Source organism: Mus pahari, chromosome 15 (assembly GCF_900095145.1).
Source record: "Mus pahari chromosome 15, PAHARI_EIJ_v1.1, whole genome shotgun sequence".
Lineage (NCBI taxonomy): Eukaryota > Metazoa > Chordata > Mammalia > Rodentia > Muridae > Mus > Mus pahari.
Genome location: NC_034604.1, coordinates 63554130 through 63577221, shown reverse-complemented (window position 1 = coordinate 63577221; position 23092 = coordinate 63554130). Strand labels below are relative to the sequence as shown.

The 23092-nt window shown below is 40.2% G+C and overlaps 1 protein-coding gene across 3 annotated transcripts in view; it reads left to right on the top strand.

Moving 5' to 3' along the window:
- Nucleotides 1–22197, top strand: part of Rab27b (RAB27B, member RAS oncogene family) — a 153686-nt gene extending 131489 nt beyond the window's left edge. For 2 of the 3 annotated variants that reach the window (XM_029546982.1, XM_021214792.2), the window contains 5 exons: nt 9192–9363; nt 11080–11165; nt 15815–15918; nt 18461–18584; nt 20447–22197. In XM_029546982.1, coding sequence (XP_029402842.1) covers nt 9211–9363; nt 11080–11165; nt 15815–15918; nt 18461–18584; nt 20447–20636 — 657 coding nt within the window. In that variant the 5' untranslated portion in view covers nt 9192–9210 and the 3' untranslated portion in view covers nt 20637–22197. The remainder of the gene's footprint in view (nt 1–9191; nt 9364–11079; nt 11166–15814; nt 15919–18460; nt 18585–20446) is intronic. The other variant, XM_021214794.2, reaches the window with a different exon arrangement.
- Nucleotides 22198–23092: the final 895 nt, after the last annotated feature.

The window sequence follows — 23092 nt, the reverse complement described above, 5'->3', positions numbered from 1 at the left end:
ACTCTAATGTAGTGTGTTTTCAGTTAACAAACCTAACCAACACAATAATTATAAAACTAAACCTATCTAAAATTGTACTTTAGATAAAAAATAATTTAAAGAGTTAAAAAATGACTTAGAAGTAAATTTATTACATACAAATAACAACTACCTGTCAATATAAGTATATTTTTCTTAAGCTTCTCTGTTGAAATTTCTGTTACTACCAGGGCAAACCAAGATGCAGGGCCCAGTGAATTATTAGTTGTTTATATTATAACCCTTGATCTCAGAAAAATAAAATATATCCATTTACTTTTTAAGTAGACAAATTTACTCCTGTTAGAATAAGTCTGTGTGATTCATTTAAATTGACAGACATATTTTTACTCTGAACCTTTGGCATAAACTCTCATTCATTAATCCTCAGTAGTTTTAAAGTTGAAATAAAATTGAATTGTGATAAACCTTTGCAGCAGTAAAAAAATAGAATTCACTAAATAAAATATACCTTTTAGAAGAGACTCCTCCCTCAAAATATTTTTGATCCATTAATTCATAGGCTAAATGCCAATTTGTTGGACTATCCATAATTTTACTCTGACATTCTGGGCACAAGTGTGGTTATGGAAATGAATAGTTCAAGGTTGGTTATTTAGAACCCCTCTCTGGCTATCATCCAGGCTACAAAGCACAGTCTTAGGAGAGCCTCAGACGTCAACATATATCTGTTGGAGCCCCACATAGCCAATCAAATACAGATTAGTGAGGAAAGAGTAAACAGTCGTCAATCTGGACAGCCTTATTTTGAAATGATCTACACTCAGTAGAAATAATATCATAAAGGCTTTATTGGCTTACTGTCTTAAAGTGTCCAACGCACCTTAAGAGTATTTGATTTTCCTTTATTAATTTAATAAGTTCACATCACAAGGTCACAGTTTGTCAGAGATTGTTATTTGGGGAACTGGCCAGTAAAATTACCCATATACTACCCTTGAGTCAAGTCACCATAGCTCCCCAGTAGAAACACAAGGAGTGCGGTCTCAGCCCCACGCAAACAAGAGGTACCAGTGAGTGTGTGTTAGATGATGCGTCCACAGAGCTATGCAAACATGAGCAGAAAGTGGGTGAGAGAAGAGCAAATAAATATTCCTCTGGAAGAACCCTTTTCTCTAAGCCCCAGCTCATTTTAGGACAAACCAGAAGGTTCTGTGTGAGCACAAACTGTTTCATCAAAACATGCAGTCCTTCGGGGCTTTGTCTTTTCCAAAGATCTCAAAACAGTTCTTTTAAGATATAACACTCAATTTGGGGAAGATTTATCATCAGGGAAGTTTTCTCCTGGAGCGGATGGGAACAAATATGGAGACCCACAGCTGGACGATGTACCAAGAGGGACCTTGAAACAGTCTAAACGGTGGGTCTCCACCAAATCCCTCCCTTAAGGGCTCAGGCAACCCTGCAGAAAAGAGAGGCAGCAAGACTGTAAGAGCCAAAGGACTACCCCATCCGGGGATCCATCCCATCATCAGCCACCAAACACAGATACTAATGCACATGCCAGCAAGATTCTGCTGAAGGGACCCTGATATAGCAGCCTCTTGTGAGGCTATGCCAGTGCCTGGCAAACACAGAAGTGGATGCTCACAGTCAGCTATTGGATGGAACACAGGGCCCCCCAATGGAGGAGCCAGAGAAAGTACCCAGGGAGTTGAAGGGGGCTGCAACCCTGTAGGTGGAACAACAATATGAACTAACCAGTACCCCCTGAGCTCGAGTCTCTAGCTGCATATGTAGCAGAAGATGGCCTAATCGGCCATCATTGGAAAGAGAGGCCCCTTGGTCTTGCAAAATTTATATGACCCAGCACAGGGGAATGCCAGGGCCAAGAAGTGGGAGTGGGTGGGTAGGGGAGCAGGGGTGGGGGGGAGGGTATAGGGAACTTTCGAGATAACATCTGAAATGTAAATAAAGAAAATATCTAATAAAAAAAAACAAAAAACAAAAAACAAACAAAGAAAAACAAAAAAAGAGTCAAAGGAAACTTTAGACTCCTTTTTTAAACTGCAGATTGTGTGTGTGTGTGTGTGTGTGTGTGTATGTATGTATGTATCAGAGTGTGTGTGTGTGTTTGTGTGTGTGTGTGTGTGTGTGTGTGTGTGTGTATAGCGTGACAGCTCTTGGAGTTGTCATTACTGGAATTGGTTACCTTGCTAATGTGGGTGCTGGAATCCAAACCCTGGTCCTCTGCTAGAAGCACCGAGTACTTCTTACTGCTGAGATCCAGTGGCAGATTTATTAAACCCTTGCACTTATCATAGAAAGCACATTCAGTACTCTCTAGCTGGAAAGTACTAGTGATCATTAATTTTAGGGCTATCTCATAGAAAGACCAGAATCCAATGGCTGAATTTAGAAGGACTACTCACAAAATTAAATAATCATGAAACTTTTGCATTTGATCAGAATGTAAATACATGCATGTGCTCAACAAATATGTTTTGAGTTCTTTCATTACACCATTGTCCTGAGCTCTGGATCCAGAAGTAGACAAAGGAGATTAAGAATTAGGTGCGGCTCAGGGAACATCACAAAGGAGAGGAAGGAGCATTGTAGGAGTCAGAAATCCAGTATCTCTGCTGAGAGATCATATCTTCTAGACAGGACAGGGAAGCTGAACCCATGGAATCTCAACAATATGGCTGCCTAAGCAGGATGTGTACAATGGGAACATGTTGACATGCCAACGTGGATGGGGGAAATCTCACATAGTTTCATCCATATTTTAAGAACTTTAGGCAACTGAAAGCTGTTGAGAGAGTGTGTGTATGTCAGTCTTCTCTATGGGAAAGATCCCATGCATGCACACACACACACACACACACACACACACACACACACAGTGCTAAATGGACTCAGCAGGTTGTATTATGTGTGTGTAAATAAATACACACACATACAACTATATATATATATATATATATATATATATATATATATATATATACACATATATATATATACATTTATATGTAATAGTTGTAATATGTGTATATGTATGTGTATGCACACATTTATGTATAAAAGTAATAAAGACCAGAACATCACGAATTTCAGAGGATGTTTGGGACATGGAAAGAGAAGAATGCAGTAGAGGGAGGAGAAATGAGATAAATACAGCATTCGTAAATTCAAAAATAAAACTCTCTAAAAAGAAAGAAAAGGAGGAAAGAAGGATGAATGAACTTAGGGTGGACAGGAAATAATAGGGTAAATAACAGAGAATGTGGGCAACCATAGTTGTGATAAGGCTGGAGTGAGGCTCGTGGTCCCAGTCTTCACAAGGAGCTATGTCCTCTAGACAAGGACAGTATCTCTACCTTATCCCTGCCAAACAGGGATTCCATTTCTTTATATTTTTTTCTCTCAAAATTTAAACTCAATGTTTATTTTTTCCTCAATTAAATACAAACTATTTTTTTCCTCTAGAGACAAAATGTTTACCCATGTTTTGTTTATTGTTGAGATTGCAATTCAATTTTCCTGCTCTCCTTCAAATTCATGGCCTTTTCCTCATCAAATTTTATTGCATTCATATACACGTGTGTGTGTGTGTGTGTGTGTGTGTGTGTGTGTTCCTAAGTATAACCTGTTGAGTCCATATAATGCTTCTTAAATGTATGTTTTCAAATCTATTTGTCACTGGCAATTGGTGTACTTTTCCCTAGAAAGGACCTCTCTTGGTCTCAACTTGACTCCATTGCTTATAGTTTCCTGTATAGGAAGGACTGAAGCCCCCTGGGCTTTTCCTAGTTTAATTTGACATGCTCATTGGTGTAATCTTTGTTTAGCTCACATTTGGCCAGTCATATGGATGAGACTTGGCGTGTGACTTCTGATGTTTCCATGAGACATAATCTTACGTCAAACTTCCTGTTCCTCTGGCTCTTACAATCTTTCTGTACCCTCTCTCATAATGTTCCCCAAGATTTAAGTACAGGAGTGTGTTTTACATTTATCCATTGGGTCCAGGCCCCGCAACCCTGCCTTTTGAATGACTGGGTTTCTGTAGTGGTCTGTCTGTTGGAAAGATAAGTTTCCTAGACGAGGTGTGAAGACTACACTTATCTGCTAGTCTTTCCTGAGTATAGTAAATGAAGGAAAGTCTTGGCATTTTGTTCAGTTAGAAACCAGTAGTCTCTTCTGAAAGTCTACGTCCTCACTGGCATGTGTTCATATCTGAACAATGGGGTCCATATGATGGTGTGCGGTTATTACTCCCCTCAGACTCTGCAGAAGCTGTGGGTGTGATGTAGTTTAGATCTTTCCCCTCCTCTTCCTTCCTCCTTGCTGTACCCTGAAGGGTTCTGGGTACGGCATCTCATTTTCTGTATCTCTCTGTCCTCCTGACTCTGTGACATAGTGTGACACTGTGAGTGACATTGTGTGACACTGTGATAAAGACCAAGAAATCAGACATGATCCCAGAAGCATGGGGTCATGCTGTCTTTTGGCTTTTTCGCCTTTTTAGATCTGTAGAACCAAAAACAAAAAAAAAAAAAACAAAAAACAAAAAACCAAAAACAAAACAAACAAAAAAGACAAGATGACCAGTCTTAGAACAGAAATGACAGAAATGAACAATGTTTTTGTAAACTTGTCAGCTACTTAATCCTTTCCAGATTAATTTCTATTCTGTTTCTTGAAAAAGGAAACCTTACCAAGGCTTTCTTTCTCTTTCTGCTGCTCTGTTTACCGTGACAGGAAAGAGCATCAATGTCAATTGTTTTAGGACTCAGAGAGGTAATGTGGTAATAAAAAGAGAAGTGAACCAAGCACATTTGAGTTAGACAGATATAACTGTGTATAAATAAATACCAGCAAGAGAGAACCGATTATTAATGCTTTCAAGAGAAACTTAAAATAAACCATCTAATTCCCATTTTAATAGGTCAAACAGCATACTGGAAACACTAAATAAATTTTCTTCCACAGGCCAGGCTTTGTATCCATCTTCTGTGGTATCTGTTTCAAACGTCACAGTGTGTTCACCATTCTACATTTATAGAGCAGAGGCAACGTGGGCCACAGTAAAACAATTCCCTCGTAACCGACACTGCTCACTCTGGATTAGATCTGGACGTGAAGGCAGCCTTGTTGTCCCAGACAGGTTGTACGCAATGAACAAGGGGTAAATTGGCTGCCAGTCAGGGGCACGTTAGGTCACGTACTTGGCAAGTGGTTAATGGCTTCATACTGTAAGAGGGAGGTAAGGGCTCATGCAGTGGTTCCCTGGTACCCACCTAGTCTGGCTTCTGGCTGCGCTGTAAAAATGCATGCTTCCTCTAAATCCCACTGAATGCCATAGTTCATAAAGGCTACTGCTTTGAATTATAAGCACCACAATCCTTCTACTCATTTATCATCATGTTCTGCTCTGGATATTTATGCTGTATTTTTTTTTCTTTTGTGATTTTATTTTAGATTCATTTTATTTTCTAGAAACAGAATCTTTTCTATCCCAGGCTGGCCTCAAACTCACTACATAGCCTAAGATGGTCTGGAACTTCTGATCCTTCTGACTTGAGTTCCCAGGGCCGGGACTGCAAACCTGCACCCCACAACCTATTCTATGCAGGGCTTGCGTTTGTACCCAGGCTTTCACTTACCTTAGGCAAGCACTTGACCAAGGGAGCTGCATCCCAAGCTCTCTTTGCACTCATGCTCACCATCTAGGTTTGTGCGGGCTTTTCTAGAAACTAGATTGTTGTCTTAGTCGGGGTTTCTATTCCTGCACAAACACCATGACCAAAAAGCAAGTTGGGGAGGAAAGGGTTTACTCAGCTTACACTTCCCACACTGCTGTTCATCACCAAAGGAAGTCAGGACAGGAACTCAAGCAGGTCAGGAAGCAGGAGCTGATGCAGAGGCCATGGAGAGGTACTGCTTACTGGCTTGCTTCCCCTGCCTTGTTCAGCTTGCTTTCTTATAGAAAGCAAGATTACCAGCCTAGGGATGGCACCACCCACAATGGGCCCTCCCCTCTTGATCACTAATTGAGAAAATGCCTTGCAGCTGTAGCTCATGGAAGCGTTTCCTCATCTGAAGCTCCTTTCTCTGTGATAACTCCAGCTTGTGTCAAATTGACACACAGAACCAGCCAGTACAATTGTGAAGTATATCTTTTTGGGGGTTGTGCCCAGCACCCATATTCTGATGGAATTCACTGGATCTGTTTGCGATATAGTCTCTCTTGTGATTGCCAACATTAAAGTGAAATAGCGAAGGAACCTGGAAGAAAACTTTAGGTTATGCCAATACACCCTTTTAAGTAAGTTCAACCTTTTTGTTTTTCCAAGGAGCCATAACACCCTCCAGCATTGCCTTCTATCTAGGGAACCAGTAGCTCCAGTTTTGTTTTTGTTTTTTTTTTTTTTTTGGCAGTAGTGATCTTTGTCTTAGAATAAATTTGAGTCCTCCCTTTCCCAGAGAAAATTAACATTCTGATAGTAATCCGCTACTCACAGAGCAGATAGGGAGGTGCTAAAGCAGAACTCCAGTGGAGAGCATCATTCTATTTGGGCACCACTGAGGCTCAAAGATGGAGCAGCAGCAGACTCAACTCTAAAACTCTGGTAACATAACTGGAGCCAGCCAGTTTAGGACTAGATATATCTAGGCATTCACTTATGGCAGGCATGTCCAAGAAGAATCCTGCATCCGTGGTAATCTGGGTCCTGTCACTGAAGAAGGCTAGCTGCTGAGAGCTACACACACTTCGTAAGATGCGATACTTCTTACTTGTCTAGATAGTTTAGAAAAGAATACAGCTCTTGCTTTCTCTTGCTCTTGCTTTCCCTTCCCCCTCCCCATTCTCTCCTCCCCTCTCTCTCCAAGTGCTCATGGCCAGCCTCTTCTCTCTCTCTCTCTCTCTCTCTCTCTCTCTCTCTCTCTCTCTCTCTCTCTCTCTCTCTCCCACTTCTACCCTCTTAACTACCCTCCCCATGCCCTTAATAAACTCTATTCTATACTAAAAAAAAAAGAGAGAGAGAGAGAAAGAGAGAGAGAGAGAAAGAGAGAAAGAGAGAAAGAGAGAAAGAGAGAAAGAGAGAAAGAGAGAAAGAAAGAAAGAAAGAAAGAAAGAAAGAAAGAAAGAAAGAAAGAAAGAAAGAAAGAAAGAAAGAAAGAAAGAAAACAGACTTTTGGAATCAGCAAGACTCTACCCTGAGAGTTCTACCCTATGACAAAGCTAAATTACTAGGGAGGAAAAAAGTTTTAAAGGCAACAATATGCTTTATTTTATCTCAAAAAAGTTTTTGATTAAAAAAAATATTCACAATCAATTTAGTCCTATTTAGCAAAAGCAAGATAGTTTAGATTTGAGCAATTAGCTCTGTTCAAAAGATATAAATCCCCAAAGCAATTTAATGATTATTAAATATTATTTGAAAAGTAATTAATTATTTGATAAGTAGTCCATTAAGTCCATTATCTTCATGAATTCTTTTACCCAAGGACATAATGTCTTTTATCTTGAACCACTACCCAAAATGACACTGTAAAAGCCTTTTGGATTAAGTCTATGTCCACATAAATCGTGTGTGTCATTCTCTTCTCAGTCGTTCAGTAGTGGTTTGGATGGAGCTCAGTTTCTCACACATGCACGTACGTGCTAGGCTACTGAGCTGTAGGTCCTTCTCCTTTCCTTTGTAAAATGATCAGGTGAAGTTACCCCGAAGGGAGCTCTGCCTCAGCCTCCCAAACAGCTGGAGCTATAGACCTGTACCACCAGGCCATTTTTACATTTGAAGAAAATTACTAGAGGGTTTTAGCTCCTCTAACAGGCTGTTATTGTCATATAATTTTAATCACTACAGAATAGGCTGTCTCAAATAATAAAATGTCTCCTGCATGTACATAGATAGGGAATCTTTTTTTTCACACAATAAGCCAATGCTTTCCATGTTAGCAAAGTCTTTATGCGCCCCCCCCATCGCTTTTGCTAAATAGGACTAAATTGATTGTGAATGTGTGGGTTTTTTTTTATCAAAAATGCTTTTATGAGATAAAATAATTCATATCATTGTCCTTAAATTTTTTTTTCTCCCTAGTAATTTAGCTTTGTCATACGGTGGAACTCTCGGGGTAGAGTCTTGTTGATTACAAAAGTTTGTTTCCTTTTCTTTTCTTTCTTTCTTTTTTTTTTTTTTTAAGTGTACAATAGAGTTGATACCCCATGTAGAGTGTAGGATAGAGATAGAAAAACACACATTTCTATGATGGATAAATCAGAAAGCTGTAGCAAATCTCAAATCGTTGTGTGAACTTCACCAGCCATAGAGGATGGTGTCATCAGATGAGTGTGTTGTTCACCTCGGAACAACTGCTATGACAACAAACGCAACAAGACATGTTTGTACTGGCTTTGGGTTGCTCTATAGTCACAGTCATCCTAGCCACAGAGGAGGGGCCTGTGTACTAGAAGAAAGGATAAGTGAAAGGTGCCCATGCAGATAGGAAACATAGTACTGAAATGGCCAAAACTATACCCTGTAATAACTCCTCTTCTCTCTGGAGGTCTGGAATTTGCTACTGTGCAGCTCAGCACAGATTCATGGGGAAAAGTGCCTGCTAACTTCAGGAGGGAAGATATTTAATAGTTGCTGCTGCAGGATCTCACATCAGTGTTTTCAAAGGGCCTCATACCAGTTGATAAATTCTTAAGAGCAAAAGGAATATTTTGTGTGGACATAATGGACGCCTTCTTCATTATTAGATGCAAAACTCTCCAGCTTATTCCTTCTGCGCGAAATCGTGGTCGCTGTTCACTCTGCATGCAATTGTCATTACTACCTCTGCTGCTTTACTTCCCGATGTAGTTTTTATTCTCGTATCCCCCTTCTCTCCCTCCCACCACGCCTCTCATCCTCCAGAGTCTTGTTTTGGGAACAACTGCCCTTGACTTTTGAACTTCTTTTTATTGTTGGGCCAATGTCTAGGTTACAGATGCTTGCTATTACGTGACATGATAAAAAATAACAAAATGACAGGCAGACCCTCATACATAGAGCTGCTTTGGCCAAGTCATTTCAGCATTTTGGCACAATAGAGGCTTTTGATGCTGATGCCATTAATTAAATGTATGTTATATTCTGAAAGCAGGCAGAGGGAATCAACTTTAACCATATCATACTTCTTCTTCTATGCAGGCCCGCCAAGATCATCACTATGACTGATGGAGACTATGATTATCTGATTAAACTCCTGGCCCTTGGAGACTCAGGAGTAGGGAAGACAACATTTCTCTATAGATACACGGACAATAAATTCAATCCCAAATTCATCACCACAGTAGGAATAGATTTTCGGGAAAAACGTGTGGTAAGTTTTTAAGTATACTATTAACTCTACTACCTAGTCACTTATACAAAGTAAGAACTGGCAAGCTGTGTTTATTGCATTTTAAAATGTCTGGGTTGTTTTACCACATGAAGCTCATAACCTCAGAGGATTATTTCCTACTTTTTCAACTACCAATAACCTTTTGATAGAAAAACATTGAGTGACACTGTCTCTCATCTACAAAAGCACGTGAGAAACCACAATAATTTCTTTTTAAATTTGTGGATGATGTGTTTTCTAAAATTCCTTAAGAAATCTTTCAAATTTTTGATTTATTAAAGTACTAGATGTATTACCTCATTGTGCTGAGGTAAATTCCTTAGGCATTGAAGGACTCACTTCTGTACTCCTAACAAAGAGGTTAAAAGTTTGATTGGCAAATAACTGGAGCTTGGGGTTTGTATGTTCTTACTGCATTTTTATTTCTGTGTAGCCTCAGCCATCAATCACTGGCTTGTTATGAACAGAATGTGAGACCCATCCACGCTATTTTCCATGATAAGAGGGTTTAAGTGAGAATCACAACACCACTTCCTTCTCCTATGCTAGACACTAATGACAGCAAGAAGGATATTGTGACATGTGAGGCATGTAGCATAGGCACATGAACGTAGCCAGATTTCCTGCCACCCATGGTATTCTTGACTGCCAAGATGACTGTGCCTTCCAGCTGATGTCACAAATCCCACAGGAAATGCTTGGTGGAAAGCCACTGCGTGAAAAGTTGAATCCTTTCCTATACCTTATCTGAGAGCCAATAGGCTAGGGGCATCTCTGTTTCCAGAACTCCCATGAGTCCTCTGACTTCTTCCCTTAGCAACACCAGTCAATCTAGGTAGAAATATTGTTTTGTTTCATTTTTCTTTTTAAAAGGTATCCATAAAAAAATTTCCACTAACCCATGAATGTGATCTGCAAAGACCCTCAAAAAGAAGGGGGTAGAGGACAGAGGTTGAAGTGTCTCAGCTCAACCCACTGAGAAATTCTGTGTATGTTTCCAACATGAGTTATTTTGAAAGTCAATTCTATGCTTTAAAAAAAAAAAAAGTTACAAGCCGGGTGTGGTGGCACATGCCTTTAATCCCAGCACTCGGGAGGCAGAGGCAGGCGGATTTCTGAGTTCGATGCCAGCCTGGTCTACAAAGTGAGTTCCAGGACAGCCAGGGTTACACAGAGAAGCCCTGTCTTGAAAAACCTAAAAAATCAAAACAAACAAACCAAAAAAAAACAAAAACAAAAAAAAAAAACAGTTACTTGTAAAGCAAACTTTGTGTAAAAAAAAAAATGTTTTTCCCATTTGGAATTTCATTTAAGTCTATTACAACTGGAGAATACAGCAGTTATGACCTCAATGTGCTGATAAAATAAAGAATGCTCAAAGAAGTTTCAATGAAAAGTTGGAGTTTGAAGCTCATGCAGGAGCCCTCGTCTGATGCCTGCTGCTCCCATGAGGAAATGACAGAAGGTGTCTAATTTAAGTCTGCAGCATGCCCAAACTGTGTGGAAAAATCAGACCGTACTTGACATTTAAAAGTGAGATATATGTGATACTTCAGGGGAAAATAAAGCAAATATTTATTCTGCACTATGAACTTTGATTATCGTAATCAACAAAAACATGCTGAGTGAACCCAGAGAACTAGAATGCTGACAGAATCCATAGCAATACTAACTCGGAAGCATTGTGTCTTCCAGGTTTATGACACACAAGGAGCAGATGGAGCCTCAGGAAAAGCGTTTAAGGTACATCTGCAGCTTTGGGACACTGCTGGACAAGAGCGGTAACAGGAAATTACTTTATTTCTAGCTACCTATGCCTTTGAAAAAATGAACCTCAAAAAGAAATGATATCCAACTTTTCTAGAAATTTCAACCTAGATACCTATTTCTCAGCGCGGTTGTTCGTTCCTATAACAATAGAGGAGTCTGAGGCAGGAGGATTACTTCAAGTCTGAGGCCACTCTTAGTTATCCAATGAGAGAAACTCTGTCTCAAAAAAACCCAAAACCAAACAAATGAACAAAACTAAACAACTAATGGACTTTTGTATCAGGAAATCCAAGTCCATGATTTTTAGCTCACTATCTACACTGGAAGTGCATAGTTAGTGCAGATCACAATAATCAGATTTATATAAATCTTCATACTTCCTGGTGGGGGGAAACTTCTCCAGATTTACTCTAGTGAAGATGGGAAGTTAACACTGTTGCCTGAGCTGATCACAGTACAGTGTTGAAGAAAAGGTGCTTGCGCCCTTCCTGTCCTTCTATTCTTCCACACAGAATCTTTGCAGCCTGCTTGGTGACAGCCTTTTCTCCATCAGACTTGGCTCACACCATTGCCCGATATCTAGAGTATCTTCTTGTGCTCCGTATATGTCTGTATATGATACATGATACGGTACATGATACGTGTGTGTTCCTATGTATTGTGTATGATGTATGCACATATGTGGGCATGTTTACATGCCCGTGTGTGTGACTATGAACATGCATGTGACATAACATGCCTGGGATGTAGGAGTGCAGGTCTTCATCTTCTACATGGTTTGAGACAGGGGTCTCCTGCCTGCTAGTCACTGAGGTGTTTGCTAGACCAGCTGGTCCATGGGCTTCCTGGAGTCCTCCTGTCCCTATGTCCCATCTCATTAAAGGAACACTTAGATTAAAGACGCCCACTACCAAGCCTGGCTTTGTGTGGGCTCTGAGGATCCAAAACAGAGTCTGCTTGTGTGTGTCAAGTACACTAGCCAGTGAGCCATCTCCTCAGGCCTAGGCCCTTTAACATCTTTCCCACCTTCCCCCATCTCCTTCCACCAGCCTTGGCTCAAATTCCACCTTCCCAGTGAAGCCAGTAAGCAACTCCCACTTTCCTTTCAAAACTAGTGACCCCTGTGTTCCTCCACTATAACTCTACTAAATAAATGCAATGCCACTGTTTAATAAAGTATTTTTTTTCTAATATCGAACTGCTCTTTATTGACTCTCTTGTAGCCATCTCATCCCAACAAAGCTATGAGCTGCATAAGAGCAGAATTCCTCCTAGTCTTTCAGTATCATCTCGTCTGTCTTATGCGAAATATCAAACAATACCCAGTAGTGTTGGTTGCTTGGAGCTTGCAGTGATATTCCATTATTCAATGAAAACATCTTTCTTTGGGACCCGAAGTTTCCAAGTGTTAAAGACCCTAATTGAATAAAACCCTCGACTATCAGATTAAGTAAAAGTGACAGCAGAATGACAGCAAAACTATGTAGGTGACATCTTGCCCCTGCTCTGGCATCATATGTCTTACAATGCTGATGCTGGTAAACACCCATATTTTTGAAATGCGTCCAAAATGTTCTCGCTTTCAGCGAGTGTAAACGCCAGGAGAGGTGATGGGCCCTCTCTGTTAGCTTTTTTGACTGTGAATTCCATTTACACACACCCTTCAACACTGCTGGTTCTTCTGAAGTCATTCCTCCTAAGAGTCTCCTTTCATGTGTCAGCTTTGTTGTCACAGAGATGTATGTTTTATAGACCAATTTAATTCAGTTTTGAAGCGGCAATATGAAAAAAAAAAAAGTGCTCCCATATGTCCTCGCACATGAGATGTCAGCCTTGCATGATAGCCGACTGCTCTCATCTGTCCTCTAATACAGCTGCATTGTGGGGCAAGTGGGAGGAGCTGTCTTAGTAACTCCTGGCTTATTCATCCCTTGAGAATTTTGTGTGCTGTGGATATAAGGTGTAGCTAAGCAACTACATAAACAATACCACAGACCTCAGCCCTATGACTTGGGGCATCTGACAGTATAATCCAGGTAGGGGTAATTGTCATTGATAAGAGTCAGTCCTGGGAAAGCAGGAAACTACATAATCCTATGTAAACATAAAGGGACTAGCCCTTATGCCTCTCTAGGGAGAAAGAATAAGAAGGTGTCTGACTTGGGGACCTATTGTGATCTGTGGTTTTAAGTTTTCCCACCCTATTGAGTCATTGGCTAAATGAGCAGGGAGAGGAGGGCATGTAACTGGGTATCAGTTGCATAAGTCTTCCAGGGAGTGATGGAAGGACGGGCAACAAAGGATACACGGTCCAGGATGTTATCCTGCATCTCAGCAACAGTGTTCTGACTGTGTTGCTGTTAGTGAAGGAACTGTTGCTTCAGTCGGATGACTACAAGAAGTACGCTTTCTAATTGCTTTGGTATGTGCTCTGGGCAATGAAGAAAATAACACACAGTTGTCCTCCAAAAACACACACACACACCAAAGGAAAGTACACATAAGCTTGTCCTACACACATACACACACATCAAAGGAAAGTACACATAAGCTTGTCCTACACACACACACACACACACACACCGAACATCAGTTTTCTCATAGAAGTATGATGATTAAGAAACAGTTCTGTGGGCTCAGTTTTTCTGCAGAGAGCAGTATTACAGAAACCATGTGATCTCTAAGAACTCCCAGACAATGGCAGAGACAGAACTACATGGATAAAAAAACGACTTAAAATCTACACCTTTTGACATAGTAGTGATGCTGTGCAATAGAAATGAGTGCTTTATCTCTCTCCTCATATTTCAAAGTAATTCTCTTTTGACGTCATTTAAATTCTGTAAGAATATTGAATCTTGGTATGATACTCTTCCTTATTTTCTTTAATATCAAAATGTACCTTATAAGTAAATAGCCTGTTCTGGGCATTAAGAATAGACTGTGTTCTAAACTGAAAACACCGCTCCCTTTTCCTTGGAGCCTACAGATTAGTGTAGACAGCAGTCAGTCTCAGCATGGCCCCCAGACAACAGTAGGAAAACAGAAGGTGGTAAGGGAGCCCTCCAGGAAGAGGCAGTTCCCATAAGGCTCCAGGAGGAAGCAGAGATTCCACAGGTGCGTTACATTTACACTCATCCACAATTCATGAGGGAGGGTAATCCAGGCTAAAGGACAGGCAGAGGAAGAGGAAAGAGTAGTGGAAAGCAACCCACAGAACAACCAGCATGTGAGAGAGCCCAGGGGAATGGTGAACTTTCTCAGGACTGAGAGATTAGCAAGACATGAGGCCTAAGGGGGGATGAGAGAGTGGGTTTGGTTTTTGTTTTGTTTTGTTGGCTTAGTGAGGTGTTTTGGGGCTATCCTCAGAGCTGTATGTAGTCATTAAAAAATCACAAAATCAACAGGAAGGAAGGAGGGCTCCCCAAAACTGGTCACAGGGAGATGGTACTTGAGGGTAGGAGATTCTGGGTGTGAGGTGAGTGAGGTATAAGGAGATTAGCCGTTGAGGATGCATACATTGATGATGCATAGAGGGTAAGGAGGGAAGAGGGTAGAGGATGCCCGCCCCGCGCCTGAAAAAGAAGACAGGAAGGAGAACAGATTGGTTTGTGATCTGTGATGCTAGAAATGCCTGAATTTTGTCTATGCCGAAAATTTACCGACACACATGTGCAAAGGGCAGCAGAAAGCTAAGTCTACACAGACAGTTCAATGTACGGGCTACATTTAAGCCAAGGAAAATAAATGAGTTCCTCCAGTGCTTGTGTATCCACTGAGACGGCTCCAGAACAGAACTCTGAGAACACCAACCTGAAATACTTATAAAGCAGAAATGAGAGACCAAAAGTTTGAAACCATTGAGAAGAGCAAATCCCCACTTCTCTAGTTCAGAGCGATGTGCATTTCTGAAATTCCATTACTAACCTCACACCTTCACCGGTCCCTGTGTGCAGTCTCCAGCCCATCTTTATCTTCACTACAGAAGTCAGGGCAGGGCCAGGGAAAGGGTCCATGAGTGTGTATCTTAGCGTTTGTACAAGAGTTCACTTTCAGTCCTCTGCCTTGAGTGATCATTCTCACGCACTCTCTCCATCTCCTGGGTTTTTCCTTTGTCCTTCTTTTAGTTCATACCCCCAAATCCTCTTCCACTGGGGATTCACACACCCACCCAAGGGAGAGTTTCACCCACAAGGAGTCCTTTAAAGAGAGTTCACCATCCTTTTTTCAGTTCCAGCTACTGCTGAGCTGTGGTGTGCTCGCTTCTTAGGCTCCCTGGGCCTTTCACTCTCAGCCTAATTATGTGTCTGCTTTTCTTCTGTGCACAGACAAGAAAATCTGAAAAGCCTAAGTTGAAATCCACTATAAATAGGCTAAGGTTTTAATTGTGGACCAGAGGATGCTGTAAGGCAAAATGAAAGAGGTTGCTATGGCCAGGTGGTGATGAAATGTAACTCTGTATTGGTATCATGGCACCATAAAGCCAAAAAGAGGTCTTTAAAAAGCATCTGCAAGTAAATCTTCCCTTCCTGCCCTTCTGGCCTAGTCTCATGTGTCCATCAAGTATGATAAGGGTTCATCATAGACATGACGTGTATGTATGTTTGTCCTTGATTGTTGGTTTGTGGACTGAGAGACAGTCGCAATGCTTCATCAACAGGTTCCGGAGCCTCACCACTGCCTTCTTCAGAGATGCCATGGGCTTCTTACTGATGTTTGACCTCACCAGTCAACAGAGTTTCTTGAATGTCAGAAACTGGATGAGTAAGTGGGTTGGGTAGTACACACGGGCAGCTTCTTTGGAACTCAGCAACTCTATTGGTGTATTTGCCTTGTGGGATGCAGCCACAAGTGAACTCTGAAAGACACAAGCATGGTGTAGCCTGTATCATCTCCAGAGGGGTGACTTGTGTCAATTAACATCATACGTTAGGACACTGTTTTCCTTTGCCATTCTTCCTAGAGCAAGTCTATGTGACTATCTCACTATTAAGGTCTTTAGTGTTCTAGTTAAGCAAGCATTTTTTTTTTTTGGCCTAGTAAGTCTTAAAGATTTTTTTTTACAAAGTGAAAGATGGCATATATGGTATTAGACTTGATTAGGTAAGACACAGAGAACATGCAGAAAGTTTTCTGGAAGGGGATGCTAGCCCCTAGACATGTTCAAGGATGAAAGGATTCACTAGACTGAGAACTAATCCAGAGAATAGTCAGCCATATTGATAAGGCATAGTGCAGCAATCACACAGCTCATGCTAGGTTTGACTTGAACAAACTGTTGTTAAAGGAAGATGAATAGGATTTTTTTTTTTAATCAGTTAAACATTTGCCATATAAGCATGAAGACTTGTGCTCAGGTACCCATGTTAAAAAAAAAAAAATGCCAGTAGTTGTAGGATGCATTTCTATTTCCCAGACAGCCATTTAATCCTTGAGATAAACAGGCAGACATACCACACCCGAAGACTAGCATGATAATGATTTCCAGTCCCAAACAGCAAGCAAGTATATGTGCATATATATCTATACAAACATATGTGTACAAACATATGGACACTCACAAAAACAAATAAATTCTCCAGATCCTTTCCTGTGACCCTCAGGGTCTATAATTCATATTTAGCTTGGAATAAAAGGCAAAGTCCTTCAGCTACATCATGAACCATGAAGCCTGGCTATCTTTTCCATTTGTTCTTCCCGAGACTCCAATCACTGGCCCCCGGCCACACAGACTCCCAGGTCAGCAAAGCCCACTCCTGCCTAAAAACATTGGCCCCTGCCTTCCACTCTGCCTGGATTTCATGTCTATAGCTGACAGTCCCGTGATACTTCCTTCCTTCCCAAGATTTTGCCTAGAACTTATGTTTCTCTTTGGAGAGGACTTTTTTGACCTGCTGCTCCACCTAATGGAAGACCTGTCATCACTCTGTGTCCCTGCAACATTAAACAGTCCATTTGGGCACTGTCACCACCCAGCATCTTTACAGATTGCTACATTTACTTGTGTCATTTACTATTTCCAGCGAGCATGTGCGCACCTGGAAAGTAAGGGCTCTGCCCCTTTGTTCCAATGCATTGTCTGTTCTTTCTGGAACATTGTAGATGTTCAGCCTCTAGCTATTTCCACCTATGTCAACATTGTTACATTTCTACTTATTACAACACATTATAGAAAATTAATAATGCACTCAATAGAGTGATGGGTAAATTTTTATATGTGTTTTAAATGTAAATTCAGTAACCAGTTGCAGCTAATAGGGAAAATATCAACAAATCCTGCCTTTCTTAATTGACTCTCCAAATTAATGTTTACTCTAGGATCTGTCTTTATTTCCTGTGAATGTTGTATGTCCTTATCCAAATTCTGGTACTATGATTAGATTCTATTGAGACCAGGAAATAATAAGATTATTAGATTCTTTCAGAGAACGGTTTGTTTGCTGGTTTTGAAGGCAGATGGCCCTCTCCCTCAAGTCTCCAGGAAGATATTATTGGGATTTAAGATAATTAATTGCCGTGTCTAATAACCTCTGAGTTTTTAACACTCTGATCATCGATATTACTGGATAAATCTGTGTACTTCTTCCAATCTTGGCTACATGACACATAGCAGGCTGTAATGAGGAGGAAAACAAGGTGGACTGGTCTCGCTTTCCTTTCATTTTCTTTTCTCACTTCATACATTCCTTCCTCCTTCCTCCTTTAAGCTTCTTTCACTTCTTTCTTTGTTACTTACTCTTTCTATGTGTATTAAGACACACACACACACACACACAGAGAGAGAGAGAGAGAGAGAGAGAGAGAGAGAGAGAGAGAGAGAGAGAGAGAGAGAGGTGTTCGACTTGTTTCTACATGGATTTCTGGTTTTCAAAGCCTGTCCATTTCAGAGATCATCACTGTGATGTTAGGAGAAGGGAAGAGAGCTACCATCTAACGGAACAAGCAAACCATGATCTACCATCCCCACTTATATCTGAGGATCTGAGGGCAGGAAGCCACAGGGGTCAGAGAGCACTTTCGCAGGTATAGGGAAAGTGTGTTTAAGGCTTTTCAGGTGCTTCCTGTGTGCCTGTCCGTCAGTGTGACTCTCTGTAATCTGTGAGGTATCAACTCCACTTTATAGATTTAAAAAAAAAAAAAAAAAACATGATTGAGGAGAGGAGATGACAAGGCTGATCAGTACTAGGAGCTAACAAAGTGGCAGATGACCAACTGGGTTAGGAATCCAGGAGTACATGACATCTGGGAGCCTTTGACATCAGTCATCTGTGACTAACTCACCGTTTCCCTCTGCTTTCTTACCAAGGTCAACTGCAGGCAAATGCTTACTGTGAAAACCCAGACATAGTATTAATTGGCAACAAGGCAGATCTGCCAGACCAAAGGGAAGTCAATGAACGGCAAGCACGGGAGCTGGCTGAAAAATATGGGTAAGTCAGTCTCTCACCAAGAACCATCTGACCCTCTACAGAGATGAAATAGGGCCATGAAGTAGACAGGTAAAGGAATGCCCTTTAATCACAAAACGTGGTGAGTTCAAAAGACTCTTCAGGCTGGAGAGATGATTCAATGGGCAGAGTGAGGATCTCCATTTGAGTCCGTAGCACCCACCCTAGAAAAATTGATGAGTGTCAGATTCAGTGAACAACAATGAGACTCACAAGGGAGCATGCTTGCACATACATATATGCATACATACATACATACAAAACACATGCACACACAAATACACACACACACACACACACACACACCTTGCAGAAGTCATATTAATAATAGCATCCAACATTTATTGAGTCTTTGTTGTGCATTGGCAACTGTTGCTCATTTAAAGTTGCTTCCTGAAAGTTTAGACCTCCTTGAAACTGTTAATTCGAAATAAATGTAGCTCAGAGGTTAAGAGCACTGGCTGTTCTTCAGAGGTCCCGAGTTCAATTCCCAGCAACCACGTAGTGGCTTGTAGCCATCTATTATGAGATCTGGTGCTCTGTTCTGGCCTGCAGGCATACATGCAGGCAGAATGCTGTATACATAATAATAATTTTTAAAAAGTTTCCAACTTGCCAGCAAAAACTTTTCCTAAGATCTCTTTACCAGCCATACAGTCCATGCCAGTCCTTTGTATATCCTGTATCACTTCTGATCTCTCAGAGACGACTTCCTCCTGAGAGACTCTTGGCAACAGCTGGGTTTTTCCTGGGTACCTCTCCTTTTGCTGAACATTGTATTAAATTTGTTCTTAAAGAACAAAACCTTAAAAATTAAAATGTAATTACCTCACTTTGTCATATATAACTGTAACTTGCTCAGCTCCTTTAGGGTTGCTTGTGTGTATATTGGGGCAGTGAGGCTGACCTACTGGGATAACCATTTAGGATGCTCATCTCTCGGGAAGACTATTTCTTCTTCTCTTGGCATTCCTTAATTGACTGTAGCTCTTCTTCTATGGGTGTGGCCCTATGCAAATTCCCTACCAATGTTGACATTTCAAATAGTGATGTCATTTCCCAGCTTGTATTTAGGCATCTACATTGTTGAGGTACCATGGGTGTAGCTTCACTGTCATTTTTTCAGAGACAGAATCTCACAGCAGATTTCTTTGCCCTCTCCTTCATTAGTCTCAGCTCTTAGTCATTAAGAACAATTGGCTTTCTTTCAGAGGACCACTTTAGTTCCCAGAATCCATGTCAGGTGGCTTATAACCACTTGTAACTCCAGTTCCAGGGGACTTGACACCTTCTTCTGGCTTTCTTATGCGCATGTGTGTAGGCACGAGTGTGCACACATACAGACTCACATACACACTCACACATATGTCCATATACACAGAAATAAAAACAAAATATTATTAAAAATAAAACCCAAATCCGCTTTAAAAATGATCTTGTGTGATAATATTACTCTCTGTATTATTCAAGAATATAGTTAAGTTCAAAATGAACCAATATGGTGACTGTGTTTATTAATGATAACATTGTATTCTTGAAGAATGACAGAGTTTAGATAGTAATAAAATATGATAACCTCGTGGAGTAATACATTTGCTAATTAGCTAAAGTTAATCTCTCTGTGATACACATACACTTCAAAAGAATCATATATACATATGATTCATTTTACAATGAATCATATATATATGTATACATATATGTATGTATAATTCATGTATATATGTACATATATGTATGTATGTATATATATATATATATATATTATATATATATATATAAAATTCATTTTACAGGTCAGTTTGAAAGCTCTGGATTTTTTTTTTTTCACTTTTCTACTCTAGCATACCATACTTCGAAACAAGCGCAGCGACAGGACAGAATGTAGAGAAGTCAGTGGAAACGCTTCTGGACTTAATCATGAAGAGAATGGAAAAGTGTGTAGAGAAGACACAGGTTCCGGACACTGTCAATGGTGGAAGTTCTGGAAAGCTGGACGGGGAAAAGCCAGCAGAAAAGAAATGTGCCTGCTAGACACTCAGAGGAACCAGTGATGGCGAGCCCACCCGAGTCTGACGTCCTGAGGCAATGTCAAACCACGACGTTGTTGTTGAACAGTAGCTCATGAGCAATGGCATGTCTTTCTCCCCTGACCCCAATCTATTTTAATAAAGCAGAGTAGTCATAGTGTTAAAAGAACTGTACTGTTACCCTGAGTCCCTAACAAACAAAAAAGCAAAGAAACAAAAATCAAAGTTGTCCTAAGGCGATCTCACTATTGTGAATGCTCAGTTGTATTTTTATAAGGTTGTGTATATGGGAAACAAAAAGTATCGGAGAGTTTTAAATGAAAGCACATATTACTGCCAGCCTGGAGAGAGGAAGAGGCTAACTAAAGGGAGGATATAAAAGGATGATTTCTGTTTTCATCTACTTGTGTAGAGTATGACTCACACTTCTATATTTGCACTGGGGAAGACATATTCCTAAAAATGGATACATAACAAAGAATTCTCTGTGACTTTTTAAGAATGACTGTCTGCCCAGTAACCTGTTCTGAGTTACTGGTAAAGTCGTGGGTGGGTGAATGGCAGGCTTCTGTAGGAACTTGTGTAATTATGCCATTTTTATATTCCTAATAAATGGTAGAGAGACAAGAATAGGACTTTGGATGGAAAGGTATGAAGGAAATTCCCTGGCAGAAAATGAAACATGGGAATATGGTGCTTGAACAAGTTAGATAAACTGGATCTTTGAGATAAGTATGAGAGACAGAGTTACTTAGGCAAATGTCACTGAAACAGATTAGAAGCTAGTATCACCAGTTGGAATTGGCAATGCCTTCAGAGGCTCCTAGTCAAATGATCCAAACCTTTAACATCGTTTCTGATGGTACCCTAGTTCACATTTTATTTTTATTTTTAAATCAAATCCTTAGAAAGAGTCACAAGAAAAAAAATAAAGCATTTTTATTGTATATAACTTATAAGTGAAATAAAGAAAATGTAAGATTTAGTCTTATAGTTTCTAAATATATGATTTATTGTTGAGAGAAAACAGGGTGATTATTAATTATGGGTTTAATTCATTTTAGGAAAGCACTAGAAATTCTAAATTTACTTTTCCCCTAGACCACACTTATGCCTGCCTTGAAGCCATTACAGAAATGAAGGTGTGTTCATGGGTCAATAACAGCAAAGTAATTATGGACCAATAACTATGGTCACCCTGAAACTTTCATGCCATCAATCACCAAAAATTGATACCACATTCTTTATTATCGCGTTTTTTTACTTCGCCAGGAAGAAGTATAGCTATAGTTGAGGTGTACTCAAGAAATTAGCAAGAATGGATTTGTGTTTCAACTCAGCAGAACTATAGCCAATGTTTTGTTTTGTTTTCCTGAACGCTATCTTTTCTTTTTTCTTCTAGAATTAATCACAGGTCTTCTTACCATTGTGAAAACTCATGTTGTATTACTTTTTATTAATTGTAATTTGGGATACATATAAACCAATTTTATCAGATAATATTTAAAATTGTCAATCAGTTTAACCAATAAGAAAGCCAATAATATACTGTTAAGAAAGACAAACTGCTTCGAGTTTTCTGTTTTCCTAGTGAGCTTAAAATTCATGACAGGATAGTGTCTCATCCTTTGAAACATTTTCAGTCTCAAACTTCTTGCATACTTGGCCTCCTTTAAAAGTTACAAACATTACAAAATAAAATCCAGCATCATTTCCAACTTCTTCCTGATGACCTCTATCTGCTCTTAAGTCAGATCCAAGGACATATCTACAAAAAATGGTTTTAAGAAAAGTCAGATCCAGAACTGTGACACTAAGCTGCAGAGTGTGGAGGCATAGGTGGGTTTCACCCTTAGTACAATTCTTAAGTGTCAACAGTTCAGCACTCCAGCTTGTACAATTCATTCTCTGTTACGATTGCCTTCAATTCTCACTGTCTGCGATGCTCTTCATGGTCTCAATGTCTGTGCCATACAGATAGAAAGCTAACAGTCAATTTTTGCAACCTGTCTTCTGAAAGCAAAGTGCAAAGAAATGACCATGGCTATGGCAAAATCTGGTGAATGTCATGAGCTCCCCTACATCTATTTCCGGTTTTGATTCCAGCCATACCAGTATTTCTATAACAGAGAATGGTGAGCCCTATGATGCTGAAGGGATTTCATCTCTCCATCTCTCAGTTTTATCATTGTGGTCCAATTACATAGTCAACTACATAACTGGCTTGCTTATATAAAGATTAGCAAGAGTCTTTCATTGTCAGAATAAATATTTTTCACGATCTGTTTGAAGAGCATTGTTGCTAACTAACATGAAGCAGAGGGTAATGACACCTGTAAATATGAAAATGTGCCTGTAAGAGTAATCCCAGCACTTGGGAGGCAGAGGCAGGTGGATTTCTGAGTTCAAGGCCAGCCTGGTCTACAGAGTGAGTTCCAGGCCAACCAGGGCTACACAGAG